At 57.4% G+C, this 23295-nt stretch overlaps 1 protein-coding gene and 1 long non-coding RNA gene across 8 annotated transcripts in view; one reads left to right on the top strand and one right to left on the bottom strand.

The window, feature by feature from the left end:
• TRIOBP (TRIO and F-actin binding protein) overlaps nucleotides 1-23295 on the top strand; it is a 54310-nt gene that overhangs the window by 20500 nt on the left and 10515 nt on the right. Inside the window, exons 7-16 of one of the 6 annotated variants that reach the window (XM_077914595.1) lie at nucleotides 313-1458; nucleotides 4325-4402; nucleotides 6760-6897; nucleotides 15887-15943; nucleotides 18432-18500; nucleotides 18613-18702; nucleotides 19051-19160; nucleotides 20645-21170; nucleotides 21815-21925; nucleotides 22097-23003. In XM_077914595.1, the coding sequence (XP_077770721.1) occupies nucleotides 313-1458; nucleotides 4325-4402; nucleotides 6760-6897; nucleotides 15887-15943; nucleotides 18432-18500; nucleotides 18613-18702; nucleotides 19051-19160; nucleotides 20645-21170; nucleotides 21815-21925; nucleotides 22097-22108 (2337 nt within the window). In that variant the 3' untranslated portion in view covers nucleotides 22109-23003. Of the gene's footprint in view, nucleotides 1-312; nucleotides 1459-4324; nucleotides 4403-6759; nucleotides 6898-10691; nucleotides 10920-15886; nucleotides 15944-18431; nucleotides 18501-18612; nucleotides 18703-19050; nucleotides 19161-20644; nucleotides 21171-21814; nucleotides 21926-22066; nucleotides 23004-23295 lie in introns of those variants that run through there. The other 5 variants (XM_077914594.1, XM_077914592.1, XM_077914593.1 and 2 more) reach the window with 5 other exon arrangements.
• Nucleotides 9464-17739, bottom strand: LOC144323754 (uncharacterized). Of its 2 annotated transcripts, XR_013389119.1 has the most exons (3): nucleotides 14288-17739; nucleotides 13031-13128; nucleotides 9464-9668 (listed from the first exon to the last, which is right to left on the bottom strand). It is a non-coding gene; the product is annotated as an uncharacterized LOC144323754 (long non-coding RNA). The 2 variants fall into 2 exon arrangements; XR_013389118.1 differs by lacking the exons at nucleotides 13031-13128; nucleotides 14288-17739 and adding an exon at nucleotides 10219-10430.

Below are 23295 nucleotides of genomic sequence, written 5' to 3'. Positions count from 1 at the left end.
GAAGCAGGGTATTGGTGGTGGAAATTCCGGCACCCGATACCCCAGGTTGGAATCAATACCTTGGGGTGGGGGGTGGGGAGCCAGGAAAGTAAGCAGCATTTTAAAGATCTCGGTCTCAAAGGGAGGAGACTGGGTGAAAGGGAAGAGTGGACACCCCAAGGGAGGGAATTCAGGGACCCTGGATGCTTTGTGGGCTGCTGTGAAGACACAGCCTGACTCTCCCCTAGCCAGGTGAAGGCCAGTTTCTGTCCTAGAGAGAGACTGCACAGTCAGGGTCCTGGAGCCTCACCCACCCCCTCACCTCACCCTCAGGTAACCAAGCCCCTTGTGAAGCAGGCAGGACCGGCCCGGCGGACCCAAGCAGAGCCCCCTCCTCCCAGGAGCCCCGAGAGGCGGCCTGAAGGGGACCGTCGGCTCCAGGGGTCCTCGCTGCCCCCCAGGACATCAGCCAGGATCCCTGAGAAGGAGCAGCGGAGAGAGAGACCTCTGGAAAGTGGCCAGGAGGGCCCAAGACAGCCTCTGGGGGGGTGGCAGAGTCAGGAGGAGCCTCCAGGAACGCAGGGCCCTCACAGACCTCTGGAGAGTGCGTGTGGCAGCCGGCGGGAGGGCCCTGGCCTAGAGGGCTGGCAAGGACTTGGGGATCCCAGCCGGGGGGTTGCCATAGCCCCAGAGGGAACCTGGAGGGGCCCTCTCAGGGAGTCCGAGGAGAGCTGGGGGCAGCCAGGTGGCCCCACCGGCCTCAGAGGGCAGCCAGAGGCCTGGGAGGAGCCCTCCAGTAATGGGTTGCGGGGTGCCCCTGACAGGCCAGCTCAGAGAGGCTGGGGCAATCTGCAGGAGCTGCCCAGTGCTCCCCAGCCTCAGAGCCCCCCAGAGGACTCCAGGGTAGGCCCAATAGAGTTTCTGAAATCCCAGAGGCCTGAGACACCCACCACCACGGGCTGGGGGGCTGAGGGAACTTGCCCCCACCTGCACAGCCCTGAGAGGCGACCGGAGCTTGACTGGAGGGACCTGGTGGGCCTTCTCGGGGCACCCAGAGAGGGGGCCTGGGCCCACACAGAGGAGTCAACGCTCGCCTCCCACCTTCCCAGGTTGCACTGGGAAGGCCTCCTGGAACTGCTGCAGGCCCAGCTGCCCCGCAGGGACCCAGCTGGACACTGGGGTGCCCTGGCCACGGCTTCAGGACCTGAGGTGGGTTCCTCAGGCACAAACGGCACCCTGGAGCTGGGGCGACAGGGCCAGCCTGACGGCTGGATGGAGGCCACCCTAGTCAATGGACAAAGCGCTGGGCAGTGGCCCCAGAGCTCCGCCCAGCAGCCCAGCCCTGCCAGCATCTCCACCCAGTGGCCAAACACCAAAGTGACAAGTGGACCAGAGACCTCAACTATGGCTGGTCTGGAGGAGATGGGCCAGCTGGGGAGCAGGAGCCCTGCAGAGCGTCCCAGCTTGCCAGAGTGGGAGGTAAGTCCATCTCACCTCAGCCTGAAAGTCTGCCCCACCCAGACAGGTATCCTTAGAAAGGCCTCCCTTCGGCTCCTGCATAGCCTCCAAGGCTCAGCCCTAATCATCTCTCCTGAACCAAAACTTGCCAACCACCCAACCTGACTGCAGTGATAATAACCAACACTTTCTTTTATGACCAACATTGACTACCAACCAAACCCTGGTCTGAATGTTTTCTGGTTATTTTCCTCATTTAATCTGCATAGCAGCCTGGTAAGAAAGGCACTGTGCATTTACAGAGCAGGAAACTGAGGCACGGAGAGGTTATGCTACTTGAGATCACACAGCTAGTAAAGGCTGGAGCAGGGGTGGCCCACAGGATGGCTCAGTGCAGACCACCCTGGGGCTTCAGGCCAGGTGCTCTGCCCAGGGCATTCCCCCCTTCCCAGCGCTCAGGCTCTGCTTCGTGAAGCCTCTGCTGGCTCCTACCTGGCCTGGCTGGGACCCAACCGGTGTGGTCAAGTCCCCTCCCCCCTGCTCTATTCTAAGTTCCTCAAAGTCCGGGTTGGCTTCACTTACCCCTTTCTAGCCACTATGGCTTCTCTTAGGCACAGAGGAGAGGTTGCACAAATGCTCACTGGGTCAAGCAGGCTGCTAGGACAGACTGAGAGTGCATGCGCAAGGTAGGCCCAGTGCCTGGCATGTAATCAGGGCCCATGAGGTCCCTTCCCTGCCCCCTTCGCCCCAGGGGCTGGGTCTTAGAGTTGTTGGTACTCCGGTGCTTCCTGGAGCATCTACCTGAAGATGGTGGGTTGGGGGGGTCCTGGAGGCAACCTGGCCTCAGCTCACTGGGAACGTGGTTTGGGGCACCCAGCCCTTCTTGCCTGGTCTTACCCTGTGAAATGGGACGAGCTGCTTCCCTGATAGGCACCGCTGGGGTGATACGGAGGCTCGTGCTCGTTCATCCAAACCCCTCATTTCCTTATGTCCAGCCCGGTGCTGCCTCCCTCCTGGATGACAGCAGGGGTGGGGAGGTTACAGTGTGCCTGGTTCTGAGCTTGGTGCTTTACATGTGCCATGTATGCCTCAGCCTGATAGAAGGCTCAACCTCATCCAGCATTTGCCGGGGTCACACATGTGGAAGTTGTGAGAAATTAGGTCAAAGTTTCAGCTCCAAAGCCTGAACTTTTAACTGCCATGTTGTGAAGCCTCTGAGCCCAGGGCCTAACTGGGGACCCCCCCTCCCCTGTATTTCTCTGAGGCTTTTTATCTATTTACTCTCCAATCAACTCAATGCATGGACACCAGAGATGCAGGGATGAACCAGCTTGGTCCTGTCCTCCTGGCCAAGGGGGGATTGGGGAACTTGGAGCCCCCACACAAGAAGCTGTCGGGCTTGTCAGGGAGGCAGATGGACATGGGCAGCTTAGGGAGGAGGGGTACTATGTCCCAGTGGATGCTGAGACACTGCAGCCTGGCCTGGAAAGGTTCTTTTTTTTTTTAATTTTCATTTATTTATGATAGTCACAGAGAGAGAGAGAGGCAGAGACACAGGCAGAGGGAGAAGTAGGCTCCATGCACCGGGAGCCTGATGTGGGATTCGATCCCGGGTCTCCAGGATCGCGCCCTGGGCCAAAGGCAGGTGCCAAACCACTGCGCCACCCAGGGATCCCGAAAGGTTCTTCACCTACACCATGGTGAGGCTCTGGAGTCCCTGGGAAGCTAGCCATGGCCATTAGGGAGGGGCAGGAGCACCAGGTGCTTAACAGCATTTCATGAATGACCACAGAGGCATTCACCAGGTGCTGCTGGGGTTCCCTCTATGCAAATCCTTGGTATGGCTTCCTCCTGGACTTCCTTCTACCCAGATTTACTCTCTACTTTGCAGAGCTGGCTGCAGAATTCTGTGGGCGCATTGCCAGCCTTTGCATGTGCCTTTCCCATTGCTTAAGATGCTCCTCCCTTCCCTCTTCACCCACCACTTATTGTTCAAGTCTTAGGCCAGGTGCCCTGTTCTGAGATACCTTCCCTGAATACTCACCCCACCCCTACTTTGATAATATTTCCCTTCTAGGCTCGGTGATTCTGCTACCCTCCATCTGGCCACACTCAGTTGTCATTTTCCCCTAAGAAAGATGAGCTCCATGGGGGCAGGAGCTGCACCTACTTTATCTCTGCACTTCTGGCTCCTGACTCAGGGCGTGACACAAAGGAGGGGTTCAGCTCAACAGATGATTGAACAGTGAATTTATGAATGCTTGAATGCATGCAAGAAACAAATGGAGGATGGGTGGGTCAGTGGGTAGATGACGGGTGCATAATGGACATTGGATGTGTTAGTGGGTGATGGACAGATAAATAGATAAATATGATAAATGATAAAAAGTTGGGTGGAAAGTCAGATGGGTGATGGTGGAACAGATGATGGATGTTAGATAGATGATGTTGCTTAGATGCCAGATGGGGTGATGAACTGATGGATGGATGAATATGAGTAGAATATGGATGGATCGTTAGTGTGTGGAAGGATAAATGTGGACTATGAATGATGGGTGGTGAAAGAATATTGGAAGGATGAGTAGATGGATGATGGATGAATGGATGTTGGATGGACTGAGAAAGGCTACATGGATGTTGGATGGATGGATAGATGATGAATAGAGAATGGATGTATGTGTGAGATAATGGATATTGGGTAGGTTAGTGAGTGGATAATGTAGGGCAGATATTGGTTGGTTGGATGGATAATACTTGGATCTTTTGATGTTGGATGCTAAATGGATGTTGGATGGATGGATGATGAACGGATGGTTAAGAAGGTGGAAACATGAATGGAACCTGGGGAATAACCCAAGGGCTAAGCTCTGTTCTTTCTTATCTCCAGTTACAATCAGAGGAGCCTGAGGAGTCAGAACCAAGCAAAGGCCAAGACTCACTGACCGACCAGAAGCAGGCAGACTCGGTAGTTGGGTCATGGGTGTGGGCACATAGGGCGGTGAAGGGAAGGGAAATCAGGTTGGATGTGGGCTGAGGTCCTCTGATGAGCTCTAGGGTCGTCCAGACCAGGGTTGGCTCTGCCATGGGGCCATCTATGTGCATGGTAGGGCCTTGAGAGGAGGGCCTCCAGAGGAGCTGGGCAGCAGAGCCACCTCTGGCTTGGGGACCTGGGTAGGTAAATGATCCTTGGGTCCAAAGCCCAGGGCTCTGCTTTTAACTTGTTAGGATGCCCTGAAAATTCACTCCCCTTTTCTGGGTAAATGGCAGTTTGACCCTGATGGTGTCTGGAGGCAAGGTCCTTCTGGTTCTGGAGGGCTGGCCAGGCAGGGAGAAGGGGTAGAGATTCCAGGAGCTGGAGCCAGAGAACTGCCGAGGAGGTGCTGCCGTCAGCTGAGCCTGGATGGTCTTCAGGGTCCTGGGCGGGAGAGATGTGTACGGGAGGGGTGCGGGGTGGGACCCGTGAGGCTGCTGGGAGGCCCGGCTGCAGCTGGAGCACATTGCCGGCCCCGCCCCTCCCCACAACCTGCCAAACAGACTGTTCTCATCACCCTCGGCCTCCAGAGAGGTGAGGTCAGAGCTGACAGCCCGGGCAGCGGGAGGCAGGGAGAAGGAGACCGGCTGCTTGGGGCTGTGCTTTCCTCGTCCTGCTCTTGTTCTGCTATTTCGGTGCTGCCGCCTGAGAAGTCAAGTTGTGGGGGGGGCATCTGTCTGGCTGCCTGGAACCCCCGGGCTGGCCCTCCTGCTAATCGGAGGTGCTCCAGGGGTGGGTTCTGCCCAGACTGGCACTGTGCACATGAGGAAGGGAGTCATCCCAGATCACACCGCCAGGCAGCCGCTGACCTCCAGCTAGGACCTGGGGCTCTGGACCCTGGTCCCTCTGCGGCCTGGGCGTGGCTTCCTGGCCCTGTCCTGATTCCCCGTGCGTAGCCTCCCACAATGGCAGCAGGACCCTCACTGCTCGGTGACCTGTCTTCCTGTCTGTGAAATGGGAGGGGACAGAGGACCGACCGGTCACTAAAGGCACTTCCAGCTCTCACACGGGCTCTGGCAACTTTGCTCTTCCTCTTTCTGGGTTATTTCTTCATACTTCCTGGGGCCAGAGTTTTGTGAACCAAAAAGCAAGAGCAGTATAGGGGGTCCCCCTCTAATCCCCACCAACACGAAACCTCTCAATCCATTTCCAGGCAACCTGGATTGGACAGAGCTGATGACTGCCTCGTTTGCTTGTCCGTTCATTCATTCATTCATTTATTCATTCATTCATTCACATATACTTAGAACCTTCTGTATGCCTGGGTGTGGGCCAGAAGTAAATTGGAGCACATGGGGCTCCTGGTCCGGTGGCCAGGGCTGTGCTGGGGAAGGTGGAGGCTGGGTGGGGAGCAGTCCTTCCCCCAAAGCCTTGCCGGACCCATACTTTGACGCTTTCCATTCCACTGCCAGATGCTCTCTGGATTCTGAAGAGTGGGGACCCCTGCAACTCTGTCCTATCTCTCTGGCTGTAAGCTGCTTATGGCACTTTGGGTAAATGTCTCTGCTTTGCTGGGGCCTGTCTCCCAAACAAAGATGACTGCAAAGGGGGTGCATATGGGGGCTCTGCCAGGGGTGACCGCAGAAGTCTGTGATTCATTCCTTTCATTAAGGGGAGAGAGCAAGGCAGGTGGGGGCACTTATGTGACCCCTTGGTGCCAGACGGGTTGTTGCCATGGGGAAGATGGACTCAGAGTTTCCACATCTTTAGGTATTTCATGAGAAACTGGAAATAGGCAGTTATATGTTAATCTCTTGATTCTTTTTTCTTTTTAAATTTCATTTATTTATTCATGAGAGACACACACACAGAGGTAGATATATAGGCAGAGGGAGAAGCAGGCTCCATTGCAGGGTGCCGGACATGGGACTCGATCCCAGGTCTCCAGGACCACGACCTGGGCCAAAGGTGGCGCTAAACTGCTGAGCCACCTGGGCTGCCCCTAATCTCTTGATTCTCTAACATTGGGACCTAATGCACATTATCTGAAAACCCTATGCAGGCTGAACACACCTCTGGGGCCTGCATGGCCCTCCTCCTGGCCACTGGCGGTTTGACTTTAGGATGGTGCACGTCTCCAAAGGTGCTGAGCCCCAAGAGCCCTATCAGCCAAACACCCCGTAGTGTGAATGAGTTAACAAGCTCTTTTCTTGGCAGCTCTGTGAGACAAGAAAGGTAGGAACCCTGGGCCTCTGAGGTGGGCATTACAGAATAGGCAGGGGAGACTGTAGTCAGCCCCCCCCCATCCCACCAAAGGGACGTGGGGGCCAACACTGGACCCTGTTTGACAGGCAGACAAGAGGCCAGCGGAGGGCAAGGCTGGGAGCCCACTCAAGGGCCGACTGGTGACCTCATGGCGGATGCCCGGGGACCGTCCCACGCTGTTCAATCCGTTCCTGCTGTCTCTGGGGGTCCTCAGGTGGCAAAGGGTAGGCTGGCTCCAGCAGGGTGGGAGGGATAAGGGTGGGAGAGAGGGGGAGGGGAGGAAGGATGTTGGTGTCAGTCAAAGGATGGAGAGTGGAGGCTGGGAGGGGGATTTGGGGCTCCCATACAAGAAAGGAGAGATAAAGGCAGGGTCCTCAGGGCCCCGTGTCTCTGCAAGTGGCTGGGATTTCCCACCCCCAGGACAGGGCTGGGGCTGTTTTCACTTTTTGGGGTGGGGGGGGAGACTGAATAATCTACATGGCTCCCAAAAAGCCAAGGGGAGCCAGGTTGGGGGAAGGGAGAGCGAGATGGCCTGAGGGGGGCTCTAGGATTGCAAAGTGTGTCTCAGACCTGGGCCTGAGCCAGTTTCACAAACATCTGGCATTACGTAACCTACCCCCTGCCCAGTGAGGGCTGTAAACACTCAGGCCTCTGGTTCAGGGTTTCCTCAAGGGCAGAGAAGGGAGGCAGCTATGACTCTCTCCCTCCTGCCCCCTTCACAACAGAGGCAAGGCCCCTGGCCTCTCCAGGGGCCACTGGCTGGCTCGTAGGGTCCCTTCTCTTAGTGACAGGCTGACTCTTACACTCTCTTTGGGCCTGGGTCCAGCACTAGGCTGGGCACATTAGGGACAGTACAACCCATTTTGTGGATGAGAAGACCGAGGCTCAGAGAGGTGAGCTGACTTGTTCAAGTTGCACAGATGGGGTTTAGAGGAGCTAGCCTCTTGTGATTTTCCTGGTTCCCAGACGAGAGAATGGTTGCAGCTAGCCCCTCCACCCCCCACCCCCCCCCCGCCCCACCAAGCCTCAAGGGCCACATCTGTGTAATGGGGAAAAGTCTATAGTGACTCTCAGGGCTGCAGAGAGCAGGTTGCTCAGGATGCACAGAGGTGCAAGGGTGGGCCGGGGGGTGGGGGGAGATCTAAACACTAACTTTCCCTGATACCTTATGATTTCCTCTCTGCTGCTTTTGGGGGTTAAGGCACTAGGGTGATCAGACAAACAAGGTTATCTGGGCAGGGTGGTACCTTCAAACCCTGGGCGGGAATTACCTTATCACACTAAGTAAAGGTTGCCAACGTGCGGCAGGTCTGGCAGGAGGGAGCAGGTAAGTCACTGGCAGAGAGAAGGGCACAGAAACAGGGGGAAGGACTCTGGGATAATGGTGCTGGTGATGAGAACCAATGGGCACCTCCTTTTGCTCAGCTCCATGTTCAGTGAGTGACATGCCTGAGCGCATTTAACCCTCAGCACCAGGCATACTAAGTACAGTGTGTATTGTCCATTTTACAGATGAGAAAGTGAAACCCGGGGAGGAGAAAAGCCACTTGTTCTAGGTCACACCAGGGGCAGAGCTGAGATTCGAACCCTGCTCGGGCTGACTGCGGAGCCCTCCCACCTCTTTGCATCCTGAGCTCCAAGCCCTGCTTGCAGAGAATCTCCACAGATTTTTCCCCATTAGACAAATGTGGCCATGGAGGCTGAGTTGGCAGCCGTTTTCTCTCTCATCTGGGAAAGAGGAAACTCAGGAGCTGGGAATGGAACTGCCAGCGGGGCCTCCCAGACAGTTACTTAGAGCAGCTTCAAACATCTCTTGTGTTGGAGAGTGAAACTGGTCCAAGGTCAAGAGTCAGGAACCCTAGGCTTGAGTCCTGTCTGTCACCAATGTGCATGGCTTTGGGCCATCGTCACCCTTTCTCAGCCTCATGGTGTTCTCCTCAATAGGGTAGCAGTTTGACATGGATAACCCCGGAGTTTGGTGGCCCTGGATTCCTAGGTCTGTACTAGCTCCGTCCTACTAGGGACAAGCTGTGGTAAGGGACCCATCCCTCCATTTGTGCATGCCTTCCCTAGACCGATGTTTACTGAAGACCTACTATGCACTGGGGCCCTGGGCTGGCCTCCAAGATACAGGCTCAGCCCACAGGAAACTCAATTTGGTGAGGCCACTGACATGTAACTGATGAGAACACAGTGTGGTCATCACTTTAGTGGCTGAATGTCCGATGCAGGGAGCCCTGCGCGAGGAGATTCTCCTGGGGGCACTTTGGCTCCTTTTGGACTGAGAGACCTGGAGGGCCAGGTGAAATTTTCCAGGCAAAACAAACATTTGCAGAGAGGGGAGGAAGGGGTGGGGGACAGAAGGGAGTGTGTGTGTGTGTGTGTGTGTGTGTGTGTGTGTTGGGGCACAAAGGACAGGAAATGGAGTGTTTCAGAGAACCACAAGTGTAGTCCCATTTCAGGTATAAAGGACCTGGCTTAATCTGGGAATTCCCAGTTGCTCAGTGTGATGTATCCCTAGCACGTAAAATGTGTGTGTGTGTGTGTGTGTGTGTGTGTGTGTGTGTGTGTGGTGATGGAAGACAACAGGCAGGGGTCAGATTATGATGGACGCTGACAGCCTGGAACAAGAATGCAGAGCTGATCTATTAGCACGGGGGAGGTGTTGAACTTTGAGCAGGAGAGTGATCTGATCGCTGGGTTAAGGGTATTACAAGCCGAGTCCCAGAGGCCAGGAAAGCAGCAAGGAGGCTGGTGCTGTCAGGGGCCACTGGGCCAGGGCACTGGTGGTAGGTGGGGTCTTCTGTTTATTCACTCACTCTATCAAGGACCAAATGCCTGAGTGAGGTACAGGCGTAGGGCACACGAAGGCAGGAAGGCCAGTGTCTAAAGGAAGATAGGCTTGTTCTTGGCCTCATTCCTCAGGGTGGAGAAGAGGCGGTCCAGTGGGAAACGCGGGAAAGAACTTCAGGTCCCTGGGACTCTGTTTCTTTGTCTGTGAAATGGGGGGAGTCATTATGGATATGACCGCAATAATATTTGAACCCCAAACTGAGATGACAGAAAATTGGAGTGGCAGTTATTCCCAGCTCTTCTGCCCCACCTCCCCTAGCGACGGCACTTAACACTGAATCCTTACAGGAACACCGTGAGATAAGAGCAGGAAGGATCCCCTTTTACAGAGGGTGAGGCCCAGAGAGGTTAAGCGCTGTGCTTAAAGTTAACAGGGTTTGAACTACAATGCCGCACAAGCTTCCACCACATTTTCAACAAATTCCATCAAGGTCCCTTCTGTGCTGCAAGGCTCAGAGGAGCTCCCGCAGGCAAGAGGCCTCTTACAAACTGCCAAGTGCTGAGAATGTGGGAATCAGGTGTACGCCCACCCCCAAGAACCCAAAAAGGGGTTCTTAGGCCCAGAAAGACCCGCTTGTGAGGAGGGGCCGCCTGGGGAACGCCCTACCTTCCCTGAGCTCACCGTGCGCTTGCATTCCCCGCTAGGAATCCCCGCCCCTTCTTGCTGTGTGACTTTGGGCAAGTCGGCTCACCTCTCTGAGCCTGTTTTCTCATCAGTAACATGGGGACAGGGACACCTCCCGGTCAGGTCTGTGGCGAGGCCGAAGTCAGGTTGCACAGGTAAGAGCGGGGCTCGGCGAGTCGCCCACGGCCCCGTGGAGCGGAGGCAGGACCCCGGCTCCGTCCGGCGGCTCGCAGGAGCCCTAGGCAGGGCGACCCGGCGCCGCCCCCGCTGTGCAGCCCCGCGCCGCGGCCGGCCGAGTCCCCTGCACGCCGGGCCCCGCCTTCCTGCCAGCGCCCGCGGCCGCGGCCCCGCGCGGCTCCCTTCGCCCCATCCGCCCGCCCCCCCGCCGCCCCGCCGCCCCGCCGCCCCGCCGCCCCGCCGCCCTCGCGCCCGTCCAGGCGCGGCAGGCCCCGCCCCCCGGCCCGGCCCGCGCTCCCATTGGTCCGCCCGCGCCCCCGCCGCTGTTTGTCCGGGCGTCCCCGCCGCCCATTGGCCCTCTCGGGTCCTCCCAGGAAGTTTGAAAAAAAAAAAAAAAGTTTTATGGGCGGATGGAAGGGGCCGGGGCAGCGCCGGGGAAGGGCAGGGCCGGAGCGGCGGCGGGCGGCCGAGCGGGGCGGCGGCGGCGGCGGCGGCGGTGGCGGCGGGGTTCCCGCGCTGCTGGGCCCGGCCCGAGAGCCCCTTCCACCTTCCTGCGTCCTGCTCCCGCCGCCCCGGGGCGCCGCCATGACGGTGAGTGCCCCTCCGCCGGGCCGCCCCTCCGCCCGGCCGCTCCCGCCGGGGCACCCTCGCCTCCCGGAGGCGGAGGCGGAGGCGGAGGCGGAGGCGGGCGCGGAGGAGGTCTCGGCCGGAAGACGCGGCGAGCCCGGCGCCCCCGGCCGGCCTGCCTCCGCTGGCCGCAGCCTCCCCTCGGCTTCCCGGGCGGGGGGCCAGGGCGACCCCGAGGAAAGCGGGCTGCGGGCCCCGGCAGCCCTCCGCTCCGCCGCCACCTTTGCGGGACGGGTCGCGGACACTTCGGGCGGCCGCCTCCTACCTGCCCTCACCCCCCGGGGAAGACCTGACCCGACGCTGCCAGACTCCCGGGGCTGCGGGCAGTGCGGGAGCGAGGACGGGCCCGGCCGCGGCGTGGGGTCGCGCCTGGGCCGCAGCGACGCCGTCCCGGCTCGGAAGGGGCGCGCAGACCCAGCGCTGGGACGGCTGCCTCCCCGCGTGGGCGCCGGCCCGAGGCCGGGGGGTGAGGGGCCGCCCCGCCCCGCCCCGCCCTGTCCGGGAGCCCGCGCTGGGACTTCTGGAGCGGCGCGATGCCCTGCTCCGCCGGGCTTGCCACTTGGCGGCGGCGCTGGGGCTCGGCGGGGGCAAGCCCACGAGTGAGGTGGGGCACAGAGGGGCAGGGCGTTGTCGTGCTCTGGGGGTGGACACTCCCCAAGTCACGTCGGTACCTGTGCCTCAATGATCGTATCGGGCCTCACGGCTGAGGTCACCATTATTCCCATTTCACAGCTGGATAAACTGAGGCTTGGGGAGGGACGGGGGTGAGTGGCCCGGGGTTGCCCTGAGCGTAGAGGAAGGAGTAGCTTCTTTTCAGGTCAGTCTGGCCCCTTGACCGTGATGTTCTGGAAAGGAGGGGCGGGGCTGCTTTTGGTTTCTGGCGACTGCCTTGGGGAGGCTCTGACAGCCTGGGGGCGGGGGGGGGGGTGATGGAGTTGAGCGGGGAGGGTTTGCGCATGCGCACGTCCCTTCCCTCAGCTAGTGGAGACCCTGACAAGAAGTGAGCTGGGCTGCCCCTGGTTGGCCCTAAGGGCCCCTGCCCCCGTGAGTGTGATGACCGGGCCGCTGCTTGGACTTCCTCGGCCTCCGCACATCCTGCCACCTCCCTGCTGGCTCTTCCTGTCGTCAGCAGCCTCCCTTTGGTCAGGGAGCAGAGAGGGATGTGGGGGGAGGAGCTGAGTCAGTGTCCTGGCCACCCACCCCCAGGCCCCCAAGCCCAGGGGGAGGGTGGTTGCATTGCCTACTGGGTGCCTGCCAGATCTCGAACTGGGTGCTTTCACGTTAGCAGAGTTGATCCTTTAAGGATGATTATAGCTTCCCATCCAACCGATGAGAACACTGAGGTGTAGAGAGGAAGTAACATGGCCCCAGGGCTGAGCCAGCATTTGGATCCAGATCTGTCCGAGTTTTCTCTCCGGGGCTAAATAAGAAATGTACACTGTTGCCTCTCTTGAGGAAGCCCGTGGTGAACAGGGGTGAGGCTGCTCCGGGCAGCCTGTGGGAGCACTTGGAGGAGGGACAGCATATCCCTGTGGTGGTGATGGGGGCTTCCAAAGGAAGACACCCTCCTGTGATTGATTGTCAGACTTTGTCAGGTGGAAATGGACTGGGGAGGGAACACTGTAGACAAACACATCCTGGTCATGTTTGGGGAAAGCTGAGAACATACAAAAGGGACCTGGAAAGGAAGGCCTCGCAGGCCAGGAGAAGCAGTTTGGGCTTTGGTCAGGGGCACTGGGGAGCCAAGAAAAGTTTTGGAGCAGAGCAGAGGCTCATGGTCACCACTGACAATGTTTGCTGTGTTCATCGTGGTTGCTTCATGCCTGAGCCTGCCCTAGCCTTCTGTCCCTCCTGTACCTTTTCCACATCCTTTTCCCCTCTCCTGGCCTCCAGCCCTGAGCTCAGAGATCTACAGGGAGCAAGTGGTAAAGTTGCCATGAACAGGTAAATGCCTGAAGGCTTCAGGAAGCCGGGCCTGGAGTCCCAATCTGCCTCACCTCCTTTTGCCTTGGCCCCACACAGCCCTGCCCTTGGAGCCTCCTTCCCCAGCCACTGCCTGGCATCAAATTATATACCTGTCCACTTGTTTATTGTCTGTTTCCTGAGTTCCACCAGGGCAGGGGCCACATCTCCTGTTTGCAGCTGATTTCCTGGCCTAAAGCAGTGGCTGGTGCTTTAAAAAAAAAAAAAAAATTTTGTTTTTCAGCACACATTCTCTTAGCCCCTGGTCCTGGAGGGGGTCAGCGCATGTCTCTAACTCCAAGTTGCTTCTCCTCTATCCTGTGAGGGATAAGTGAATGGCTTTAAGATAATCACAAATGCAGCAGAGGCTGTGGGAGAGCAGCTGGCATGGTGTGTGCTGTGTACTGGGAAAGGGGCCTCGGAGGTGGCAATTAAACTGGGCCTTAGGGCATGAGTAGGGATTTGCCTGGTCCACGAAGGAGGAGGAAGACTGGTATTTAAGCAGAAGACATGGGCCCATGTGGAAGGTCGGGGGTCCTGATATGTTGAGGATCAGAGAGCATATGTGGTGATATAAAAATGGAGTTCTCTGCTCAAGAGGGAGGCCAGGCTGGAAGGGTGAGCTGAGGCTTTTGTGCCATCAGGCAGCCGGACCTTGTTTAGAAGCCACTTGGAGCCATCCCTGGAGGTTTGAAGCAGACTTGTGACACTAGGCCTTTATGAGGGGGTCCGCCTGCCAAGAGTGTGCTTAGGGGCGGCCGTGTCAGTGGTCCAGGCAGGTGGGAGGCAGTGCTGACCTGTGGCCATGACCAAAGGGAGGAGAGGGCAGGTTGTGGGAGCTTCCTCAGGGAATGTGAGCTTCCTCACATGGAGGAAGGGTGCCTGGGCCCGAAGAGGCCATGTGGGAAGGAACAGCATGGAGGTTTAGGCTCCAGACCTTTTGACAGGGTTCCCAGGGTACCGTAGGACCTTCCCTGCCAGCGAATTTGAAATCTCCCATTGGCAGCCTCCTCCCCGCAAGGTGTCTGGGCCATCTAGCACCCGACATGGTGTGTGGTGTGTTTGTACCAGCTTCCAGAAGGTCACTAAGCTTCTCCGTGTGGAGCTCATTCAGTCCTCTCACAAAGCTTGGTGGAGAGCAGGACCGTCCCCCCATCATTTGCCACATTAGGCAGCCAGGGCTTAGGGAAGGGATGTGATGCACCCTCCCACACTGCCCCCTCCCCACCCTCTGCTTCCCAGGCAGCCTTTGGGGGTCCCTGCTTGCCATTCTAGCCAGGGAGCCCTTGCTCACCCCTGGAAGCCTATGGCTGATCACTGATCTCCCGGCCCCGGCCCAGTCTGATGGGCTCTGGGTCATCTGCTCGTACCTTCCCAGGAGCTTTCCCCTGATGCCAGCTCTGCGGGCCATCCCAGGTAGCCTGGCTTCTCCAGGCCGGGGGAGTGGGGGGTGACGACTGCCCCCAGAGCGCGGGAATTTAGACCAGGAAGGTAAACGAGGGTAATATTTATTCAGCAGGTTTTTGTCGAGGCCTAGTCACAGCGCGCCAGGCCCTGGGGGGGTTCCGGGGCTCTAGGTTCCTCACTGGAGGTTCCGGTCTGAATGGAGGTCACCCTGGTGATTTGGTGGCTCCGAGTGTAGCTGCCAGTCTTTGGTCTTAGCTTGAGACCACCCTAAGCAGCCTCTGGCACTTGTGGAGAGCAGGGTAGGGGAGAATGGAGAGACACGGGGCAAACACAGCCCCGGGGTTTCCCAGCTCTGAATGGAGCCCTGTCCTCTCCCTCAGACAGGTATGCAGGAGGGGCTGCCCCGCAAGGGTGGGGCTGCTGGCCCAAGCCCCTCTTAAGCCACTTCCTCTACCTGAGGAAGAGGAGAACGGGCTGCAGGTGGGTCAGGGGAGGTGGCCAGGTCAGGTGGCTCCGATTTCCAGCTGCTGTCTCTGCTGCCTACCCCACTGGGCCATGCTGCAGGCTCCTTCCACGCAACCAGACACCTTGGCCTGGTGAGGTTGTGATGCCGGTGCTGATAGGTGGGCTCAGAGCCATGGCAACAGGTGGCTGCCTCCTCTGCCCATAGCCTGGCCCGCCCCACTCTCCTCCCTGCCAGTGGGCAGAAGCTGACACTACTGAAGGGAGCAGGACTTAGACAAGAGAGAAGTCTTGTCAGTGGGCTGGGAGGGTGTGGTGGTTGGAGCCCACCGGACGGGCACGGCCGGAGAAAATGCCTGGCTGAGCTGCTGCTTCATCTAGGCCCAGGTGGGGGTATCTAGCTCACAGGCCTCTGTGGGCCATGCTGCAGCTGGGAGCCCCCAGACCTCCGAGCCATGCCCCACTGGGCAGCACCCAGCAGGTAGGGCTTGCTGACACTGAGGTGCCATCTTCCTGGCCCTCCCAGAGATCTGGAGGGGACCAGAGAATCCCTGACGCTGGCCTGGGCCTGGCTCCATCTTTCAGGGTCTGCAGGAGACACAAAAAGGGCAGAGCTTGTCAGAACACAGGAAGATCAGTGAGCGGGGGATGAGTGGGGCATTAAGATATTCTCCTGGTGGGTCTCCTGGTCTTGTCAGTGAGAGGAACTGGACAGTTTGCTCAGCCCTGCCGGTCCAGACTGTTCTTAGAGCTCTCGGGGTCTTGATAGGCAGGGTTCTTCTGGGCCCTCACTCCTACTCTTCAGTGAGGAGGTAGGCTGGTGGGAAGGGGAGCCTGATATTGATGGGGATGTGCCAGTCATCCTGCCTACCATTGCTCTTGGCTCTCAGGTTGTTGGGGAAAGGGGCCAAGGCTGCCTCCGTGGCCGGGGAACCTGCCTGGATTTGGGGGTTACCTGGGCCTTCAGTGCCCCCCTCCTGGTTTCCCAGGACCTCAGTCTCACAGGACTCAGGGGAAGAATGGATGCAACACTCCCTCCTCCCCAGCCCTGGTTGGTTCTCCACCGGGCCTAAATTATCTGCCTCCTCATCTTCCCACAGCCCGATCTGCTCAACTTCAAGAAGGGATGGATGTCGATCTTGGACGAGCCTGGAGAGGTAGGAGGGCTGCAATGAGAAGGGAGGGGTCGGCCTAGGCAGTTTCAGTGCCTCCAGCAGGTCTCTGGGGGCAGCCCAGCAGGCTCAGCTGCTTCCATGTCTTGTCTAGGCTTCTAGAGAGCCTGGCCTATGGGTGGAGGGGCCTGAGTGGGCACCCTGAGGGCGGGTATTTTTTGTGCAGTTGGAGAGGGCCTTGGGCTATGGAGATGGGAAGGCAGAGGCTGCTGGGACAGTCTGCAGATGTACAGGGCAGCAGGAGTAGAGGCCTCCTAGCCCCTCACTCCCTGTACCCCATTTGCTCCTGTCGCCAAGAGTCCCTTGGCCCTCTCACCTTTGACAACCCTGGCTGGTTCTGAGGGTGTGGGGTGGAAGGGCTCAGAGAGATCAACTGGCCTGAGACGTTACAGATTCTCAAAGACTCAGCCATGTAGGCACCTCTCCCTCCCCCCAGAAGTGGGCCTCAGAGCACAGGCTTTGGAGTCTCACCAACCTGGGCTCCACTGGTCAGATCACAGCTTCCTCTGGCCTTAGGACCCACATCTATGGAATGGGCATGATGGATAATGATTCTTTCCAGGGTGGACAACAGGGTCAGGGAGGTCGAGCAGCATAGGATCCCTGCCAGAGCTCAGCTAATAACCTTTCCCTTTCTCTGATGCATCCATCCTTAGAACCAGGAAGGGCATCGGCCTCTCACTGGCTCTGCCCTTTCAGCTGCCAGGCTGGATGGAGTCTGGGAGCTGGAGCTGGCTTCCTGCCCACTCAGCCTGGGAGGGGACGGCTCCCCGCCCCTGTCCTGCATGCGCCCGTGGCTTGGGTCTGTGTGCAGCCCGCATGCCGGGGAGGGCTCCGAGCCAAAGGGAATCTCATTGTGTTTCCTACCCACATGTTTTATTCCCTCCAGCCCACAGCCTTCCGTTCCTGCTGCCTGCTCGCTGGTCCTCTGGTGGCTGTGCTCCAGGCTCACACAAGGCCTGGCACCCTGCCAGTGACCCTTCCCAACCTCCCCACCCAGGGTCTCTGGAGGGCAGAGATTATGGGCCCCACCCAGAACTGGCCGCTACTCATCTTCTTTCACAGGGTTTTGGAATGTCCAAGCTGGAAGGGCCCTGGGAGCTCAGCCAGCCCAACCCGTTGGTGCAGACAGGGGACAAGCCCACAAAGCTTCCATCTTTTCCAGGGCTGGTAGCCCCTGTGGTAGACCCAGGCCTAGAACTTGGGCTGCCTAAGACCGTGGAACTCACTGGCTCCTATCTCAGTCATAGATTAGGCTGAAAGGGCCAAAGAGACCATGTGGCCCAGAGACCCTGCCCTGCTTTATAGAGGGACAGTTGAGGTCCTGAGTGGGAACTCGGGCCATGCTTAGGACAATCCCGAGTAACTTAGTGCTTGGCCCTATGCTAAGTGCCATGAGAGACATACTCATGGCAGAGAGGGATAGATACTTCTAAGCTCACAAGAAGACTTAGGGACTTCTTATTAGCCCTACAGGTCAGAAGAGTGAAGCTCAGAGAGGTGGAGATACTTGATTGAAGGAACATAGCTGGCAAGGGATAAAATCATCGTAACCCAGGTCTCTTGGATGCTAAACCCTATTTCTTAGGGGAGGCCATATGGAAAGAATTCAAAAGTGTCATCCTGGCGCATCCTTGAAAACTTGCCATCTTCTTGAGAAAAGAAAACTAAGTATTTGAAATAACAATGTGGATAGAATTTGGTGATAGGGGAGCCCCAGGAGGGCTGAGGACTGGGTGGCATGTGCTGACCCTGCGAGTAGGTGGACCTTGACTGGCATTCCAGTGAATGGCCAGAAGCCCAGAGGTGGGCTGAGCTTGGCATATTTAATATCGAGCTGTTCTGGTCCCTTCCCCTCCCCTCCCCTCCCCTCCCCTCCTCTCCCCTCCCCTCCTCTCCCCTCCCCTCCCCTCCTCTCCCCTCCCCTCTGTGGCCTGCCAACCTAACCCCAGCTGGAGCAGAGAGGCACTGTGGAAAGGTGCCCAAATCATAAATGTGCAGATAACATACTCTCATAAGCTGGACACGTGTGTAAGCAGCACCCAGCTCAGGAAGCAGAGTAGGACCAGTGCTCAGACACCTCCCCCAGGCCACCTTCCAGTCCTACTCTGGCACTTGTCCTTGGCTACTGAGGTGGCCCAGAGGGGCATGGGGAAAAAGACAAGTGCAAGGTTCTGTTCCCTGACTTACTAGGCAAATGACCTTGCACAGGTCACAACCCCTTCCTGGTCTGCACCAGAGGGATAATCTCAATGGAGAGGGTCAGGAGAGGTATGGGACTGTCACCAAATCAGAGAAGGGCTCCCAGAAGGAAAGGGAAGGTGTAGTCAAGTCATTTCACAGATGCTGCCCCTGGAGGGGCCAGGCTTCAGATCTGGAGTTCCACCTCTGCTCTGTCCCCTGCACACACGCCCTTTCATTCTGCCCTGCCCGTAGCCCCCCTCCCCTGCTCACAGCCACCTCTCCTTCACAGTGGAAGAAGCATTGGTTTGTGCTGACAGATTCAAGCCTTAAATACTACAGGGACTCTACCGCTGAGGAGGTGAGACAGAGTGGGAAGGCTCATCAGGTGCTGGGGGGCCCTGGAAGGGGATCAGGGGGCCAGGGGTGGGGGAAGTGGAAGACGTGGACCATCATGGGCCTTCCTGCTGCAGGCCGATGAGCTGGACGGTGAGATCGACCTGCGCTCCTGTACTGATGTCACCGAGTACGCAGTGCAGCGCAACTATGGCTTCCAGATCCACGTGAGCCTCCATGCCTCTGGGGTAGCGTCATCCGGGTGATGGGCTTCGTGACTGGCTCCAAGCACTCATTTACCTGGAGGCCCTGTCCTCAGAGCCAGTCAGACACTCTGCTGCCAACACCTAGCCTATCTGGGGAGACCACAGATATCACCGGGTGGGTGGGATGTTGGGGAGATCTTGGAATCAGCTGACAGAGGGGAGCTTTTCTACCCTCTGCTCATCCCTAGGGGCAGGACCTTAGGTTCCCTCCCCAGGGGGAAAGAGCCATCCTTCCAGGGTGAACAGTGGACACGGGGTGGTGGGTGGGGACTGGCCACGTGGCAACCTGCCCATGGGGTGGACTTGCAGACCAAGGATGCTGTCTACACCTTGTCGGCCATGACCTCGGGTATCCGGCGGAACTGGATCGAGGCTTTGCGGAAGACCGTGCGACCCACCTCTGCCCCGGATGTCACCAAGTATGTGCCAAGCTGGACTGGGACCTTGAGGGAAGCACTTAGCCCAGCTTCCCTGAGTGGGGTTCAGGCACACCAGCTGAGGGCTCTGAGGCTGTACCTCCTGGGTCTCAGTTTCTCCATCAACAAAATGGAGAGATGGCAATGAGCATTCTGGGCACTCACTAGAAAATACATGGAGGATTTGAGGTTTGACTGCCATCCCCCCAATCCTGAAAGGGGGGGAGGGGGTTAGACTCTAGAGAAGATGCCAGTGAGTGAAAGGCCCCCGCTAGGTGGCTGATTGTCTGTGAGCCAAGGGAGCTGTGTCTAAGCCTGTGTTAGGGAGAAGGTGTGGTCAGATAGTCTGGTTGGGGAGCTCATCCCCTGGAGGTGGCCATGAGTAGAGGGTAGGATGGCTGAATGAGCTGGTAGCAGTGCCCACACGGTATAAACCCTAGCCATCTGTGGGGGCGTGGGAATTGCAGCAGGTGCACAGCAGGAACAGGGTGTGGTGATGGGGGGCCCAAACATGAGCCCCCCCTCCCTCACTGGGCCATACCCTGGCTGCTCAGCCTCAGGCCAGTGACTTTCTTGTCTGAGTTTCAGATCCCTCATCTGTCATGCTGAATGTGACATCTGCCTCCTGGGAGGGATGTATGCGGAAGCCCTCTGTGGACTCTGAAGCACTATGCAGCTGGACTTTTATTTAGTCTATAGGCTCAGCTGCTGTAACAAAGAAGCCCCAAACACAGTGGCATAAATACAGGAGAACTTTCTTTCTCTCTCCAGAACAATCCAGAGGTGTGTGATCCAGACCTGGTGGGGCAGCTCTGCGGCCCACAGCTCACACCTTTGTCTCCGGCTCTGTTCTCCAGGAGCCAGGCCAGGGCATGGCCGGTGCTTCATAGGGTGCCACCTGTCACACCATTGGGCAGAGTATTGTCACATGGCCTCACCGCTGGGACGGGTGCTGGCGGGTATTTTTGGCCAGGCAACTATGTACCTAGCTGTTACTAACAGAGGAAGGGGAGGACTGCCACGGTTTGTGCTCTATACCCAGAGGTCAACTCACTGCATCAGCAGTGGCCGTGGGCATCTCCCCTACTCCACTGTGAGTCTCTTGAACCCAGGACCTTGCCTTAAACTACACTTCTGGTAATAACACTTTGATCACCATTGGCAAAGGGCTTTTGGCTGCTTTACACACATCCCCCCCTCACCTAGTCCTCACATCCATCCTGTGAGAGGTACTGTTGGCCCGTGTTACAGATTGGGGGTCACTAGGGGCCAAAGAGGGAAGCCAGCAGTCCTGGCCCCTGCGCTGCTAAGTGTCAGCCCTGGGATGGTTAGTGATGAAGCTCTAGTTCTAACCTGTAGATTGGGTTGTGCTTCCTCCACGGGGGTCTGTCCCCAGGCCCTGGCCCAGGGGTGGCAGTCCAGAAGTGCTGGTTTGGGGGCTGAGCGGGCAAGGGCCTGCCTGACGCGAGGCTCTGTTGGCACCTTAGGCTCTCAGACTGCAATAAGGAGAACACGCTGCATGGCTACAGCACCCAGAAGGGCTCCCTGAAGGCAGGGGAGCAGCGGGGGTGCTCCGAGGTCATCAGTCGGGGCAGCCCGCGGAAGACGGACGGGCAGCGGCAGTCCCTGGACTACGTAGAGCTCTCCCCGCTGACCCAGGGCTCCCCGCAGCGGGCCCGCACCCCGGCCCGCACTCTCGACCGGCCCGCCAAGCAGGAGGAGCTGGAGCGGGACCTGGCCCAGCGCTCTGAAGAGCGACGCAAGTGGTTTGAGGCCACGGACAGCAGGCCTGTGGACACCGCAGCTGGTGAGGGGCCACGCCGGGGCCTGGGGGCCCCCCTGACTGAGGACCAGCAGAGCCGGCTCAGTGAGGAGATTGAGAAGAAATGGCAGGAGCTAGAGAAGCTGCCCCTGCGGGAGAACAAGCGGGTGCCTCTCACCGCCCTGCTCAACCAAAGCCGCGGGGAGCGCCGGGGGCCTCCCGGTGACAGCCACGAGGCCCTGGAGAAGGAGGTAGGCATTGCAGCTGGCCCCTGGGAGCCCCCTCACCCCGCCAGTGCCCCTCCAATCCCTGCAGTTACCCTGCAGCATTTATCTTGCATGCATAAAGTGATGGGGAGCTCACCCCTGATTCACTGTCTGATACCTCAGACTCTTACAAACTGGAATCTTCTTTCCTGAACCTTGGTGTTTCTCATTTTGGGGCATTTTTCCCCCCTTCTTAGGTTTGTCTTCAGCAACCACAGAGAAGGGAAGAGGAGGGAGAGATCACTTATTAAGCATCTTCTGTATATTCATCCTAGGCCTTCTTTACCTATATTGGCTCATGTAATCCTCAGAGCACGCTCATGGTCCCAGAGGATAGACCTTGTCACGTTATATTTCTGGGAAACTGAGGCTCACAGACCACCTACATAATGTGATAAATGTCTGACCACAGTGTCCTGCTCCCAACCCTGTTTAGTCTTCTCTGGGACAAAGTTCTCCTGGGTCACTGACCTGGCCACCCAGGAAACAGCTGGAACGGCCCTTTGCCTGCATTTCCACCACGGGCTGCTTCCCCTGCTCAAACCCAAAGCTCCTCCCTGCCTTCCACCAACCCCTTCCTGGCTTCCCGGTTCCCACTGACGGCCCTGCACCCCCCCTTTCCTTTGTAGGTCCAGTCTCTTCGTGCCCAGCTGGAGGCGTGGCGTCTCCAAGGAGAGGTTCCTCAGGGTGCGCACAGGTCCCAGGAGGACAGCCACATCCCCCCTGGCTACATCTCGCAGGTGAGGCTGAGGGGCTATTTGTGGGGGCTGCGGGCAGGTTTCTGGTTGCCGTGGTTTCAGAGAACAGCTGATGTTCTGGGAGTGTCGCAGAACCCGTGTGAGGCATTTGACATGCATCATCTCATTGAATGTACCCCGCAGGTAGACATGACCACTGTGCCCATTTTACAGACAAGCCACTGAGCTATGAGAGGTTATGTGACTTGCCCGAGGTCAACTGAGCTCCAGATGTCAGAGGTGGGATTTGAGTTCGGTTCCGGCTAACTTCAGAGCCTGTGTGTGAGCCCCCATGTGACACTCTGCACTTGGACCCCTTCGCCCACACCATCCTGGGGAAGGAGAGCCAGTGGGGAGTGGGATCCCCGACGGGCAGACCGCCAGGGTCACTGCCTCGGCGCAGAGAAATCCCACCCATGCCTGCCAGGCCAAGGCCCTACAGCAGGTCGCTTGTGGGATGTGGGACCTTCCAGTGGCCCCCAGGGACACTCGGTCAGCCTGGGACAGTGGTTTTCAATTAGGGCTGATTTTGTTCCTCCAGGGACATTTGGCCATGTCTGGAAACAGTTTGACAGAAAAATACACGTGTATGTTAAGCACATACATGCTAATGTATGTTTACTGTCCATTTTAACGCTATAAGGGATGTTTAGGACACAGTGTACAAATACAAAATATGTAACTCTCATTGTGAATTCATATATAGCTAATTGAGTTTTCTCAGAATACTTTCACTAGTTTTTCCAAATACTTGTATCCTCTGCTAACTGACAAGCAAGGATTGTTCTAACATGAACATTCGTTGACAGTTTGGTTTATGTTAATGAGTAAAATGAGAAGACTATGTCAAAACTTTACTTGATCAATGTCACAAGTAACTTCTGGCCAAATCGGATAATAGTTTTCTTTTGAGAATATTCTCTTTAGAGTATTTTCTCAAGTCTGTGTTCTAGTTACAATGTGATGGTCGTAAATCTGGCAGACTTGGAAGTTGAATCTGCATTATTAGCATTTTCTCATCCCTTGCTTAAGCCCAGTCAACAAAACAATAAATCAAGCCCTGATCTGTGATGTTTACCAATTTCCGTGGTGTAAATACCCCCACCATAGCTGATGTCCCTAAACGCCGAATCGGAAGATATTGTGTACAGGATTCTAGAGCGTTTCCACCTTACAAGATACAGAAGACGTAAATAAACTCAAGAGCATAGGGGCGCCTGGCTGGTTTAGTTGGTGGAGTGTGCGACTTGATCTTGGGATCGTGAGTTCCAGCTCCACATTGGGTGTAGAGGTTACTTAAAAATAAAATAAAATCTATTAAAAAAAAAACAACAAAAACTCAAAAGCATAGACAATAATAAAATGCAGTGAAA

Source organism: Canis aureus, chromosome 11, assembly GCF_053574225.1.
Source record: "Canis aureus isolate CA01 chromosome 11, VMU_Caureus_v.1.0, whole genome shotgun sequence".
Taxonomy (NCBI): Eukaryota; Metazoa; Chordata; class Mammalia; order Carnivora; family Canidae; genus Canis; species Canis aureus.
The sequence above is the reverse complement of the archived record's forward strand: the minus strand, read 5'-3'. Positions and strand labels throughout refer to the sequence as shown.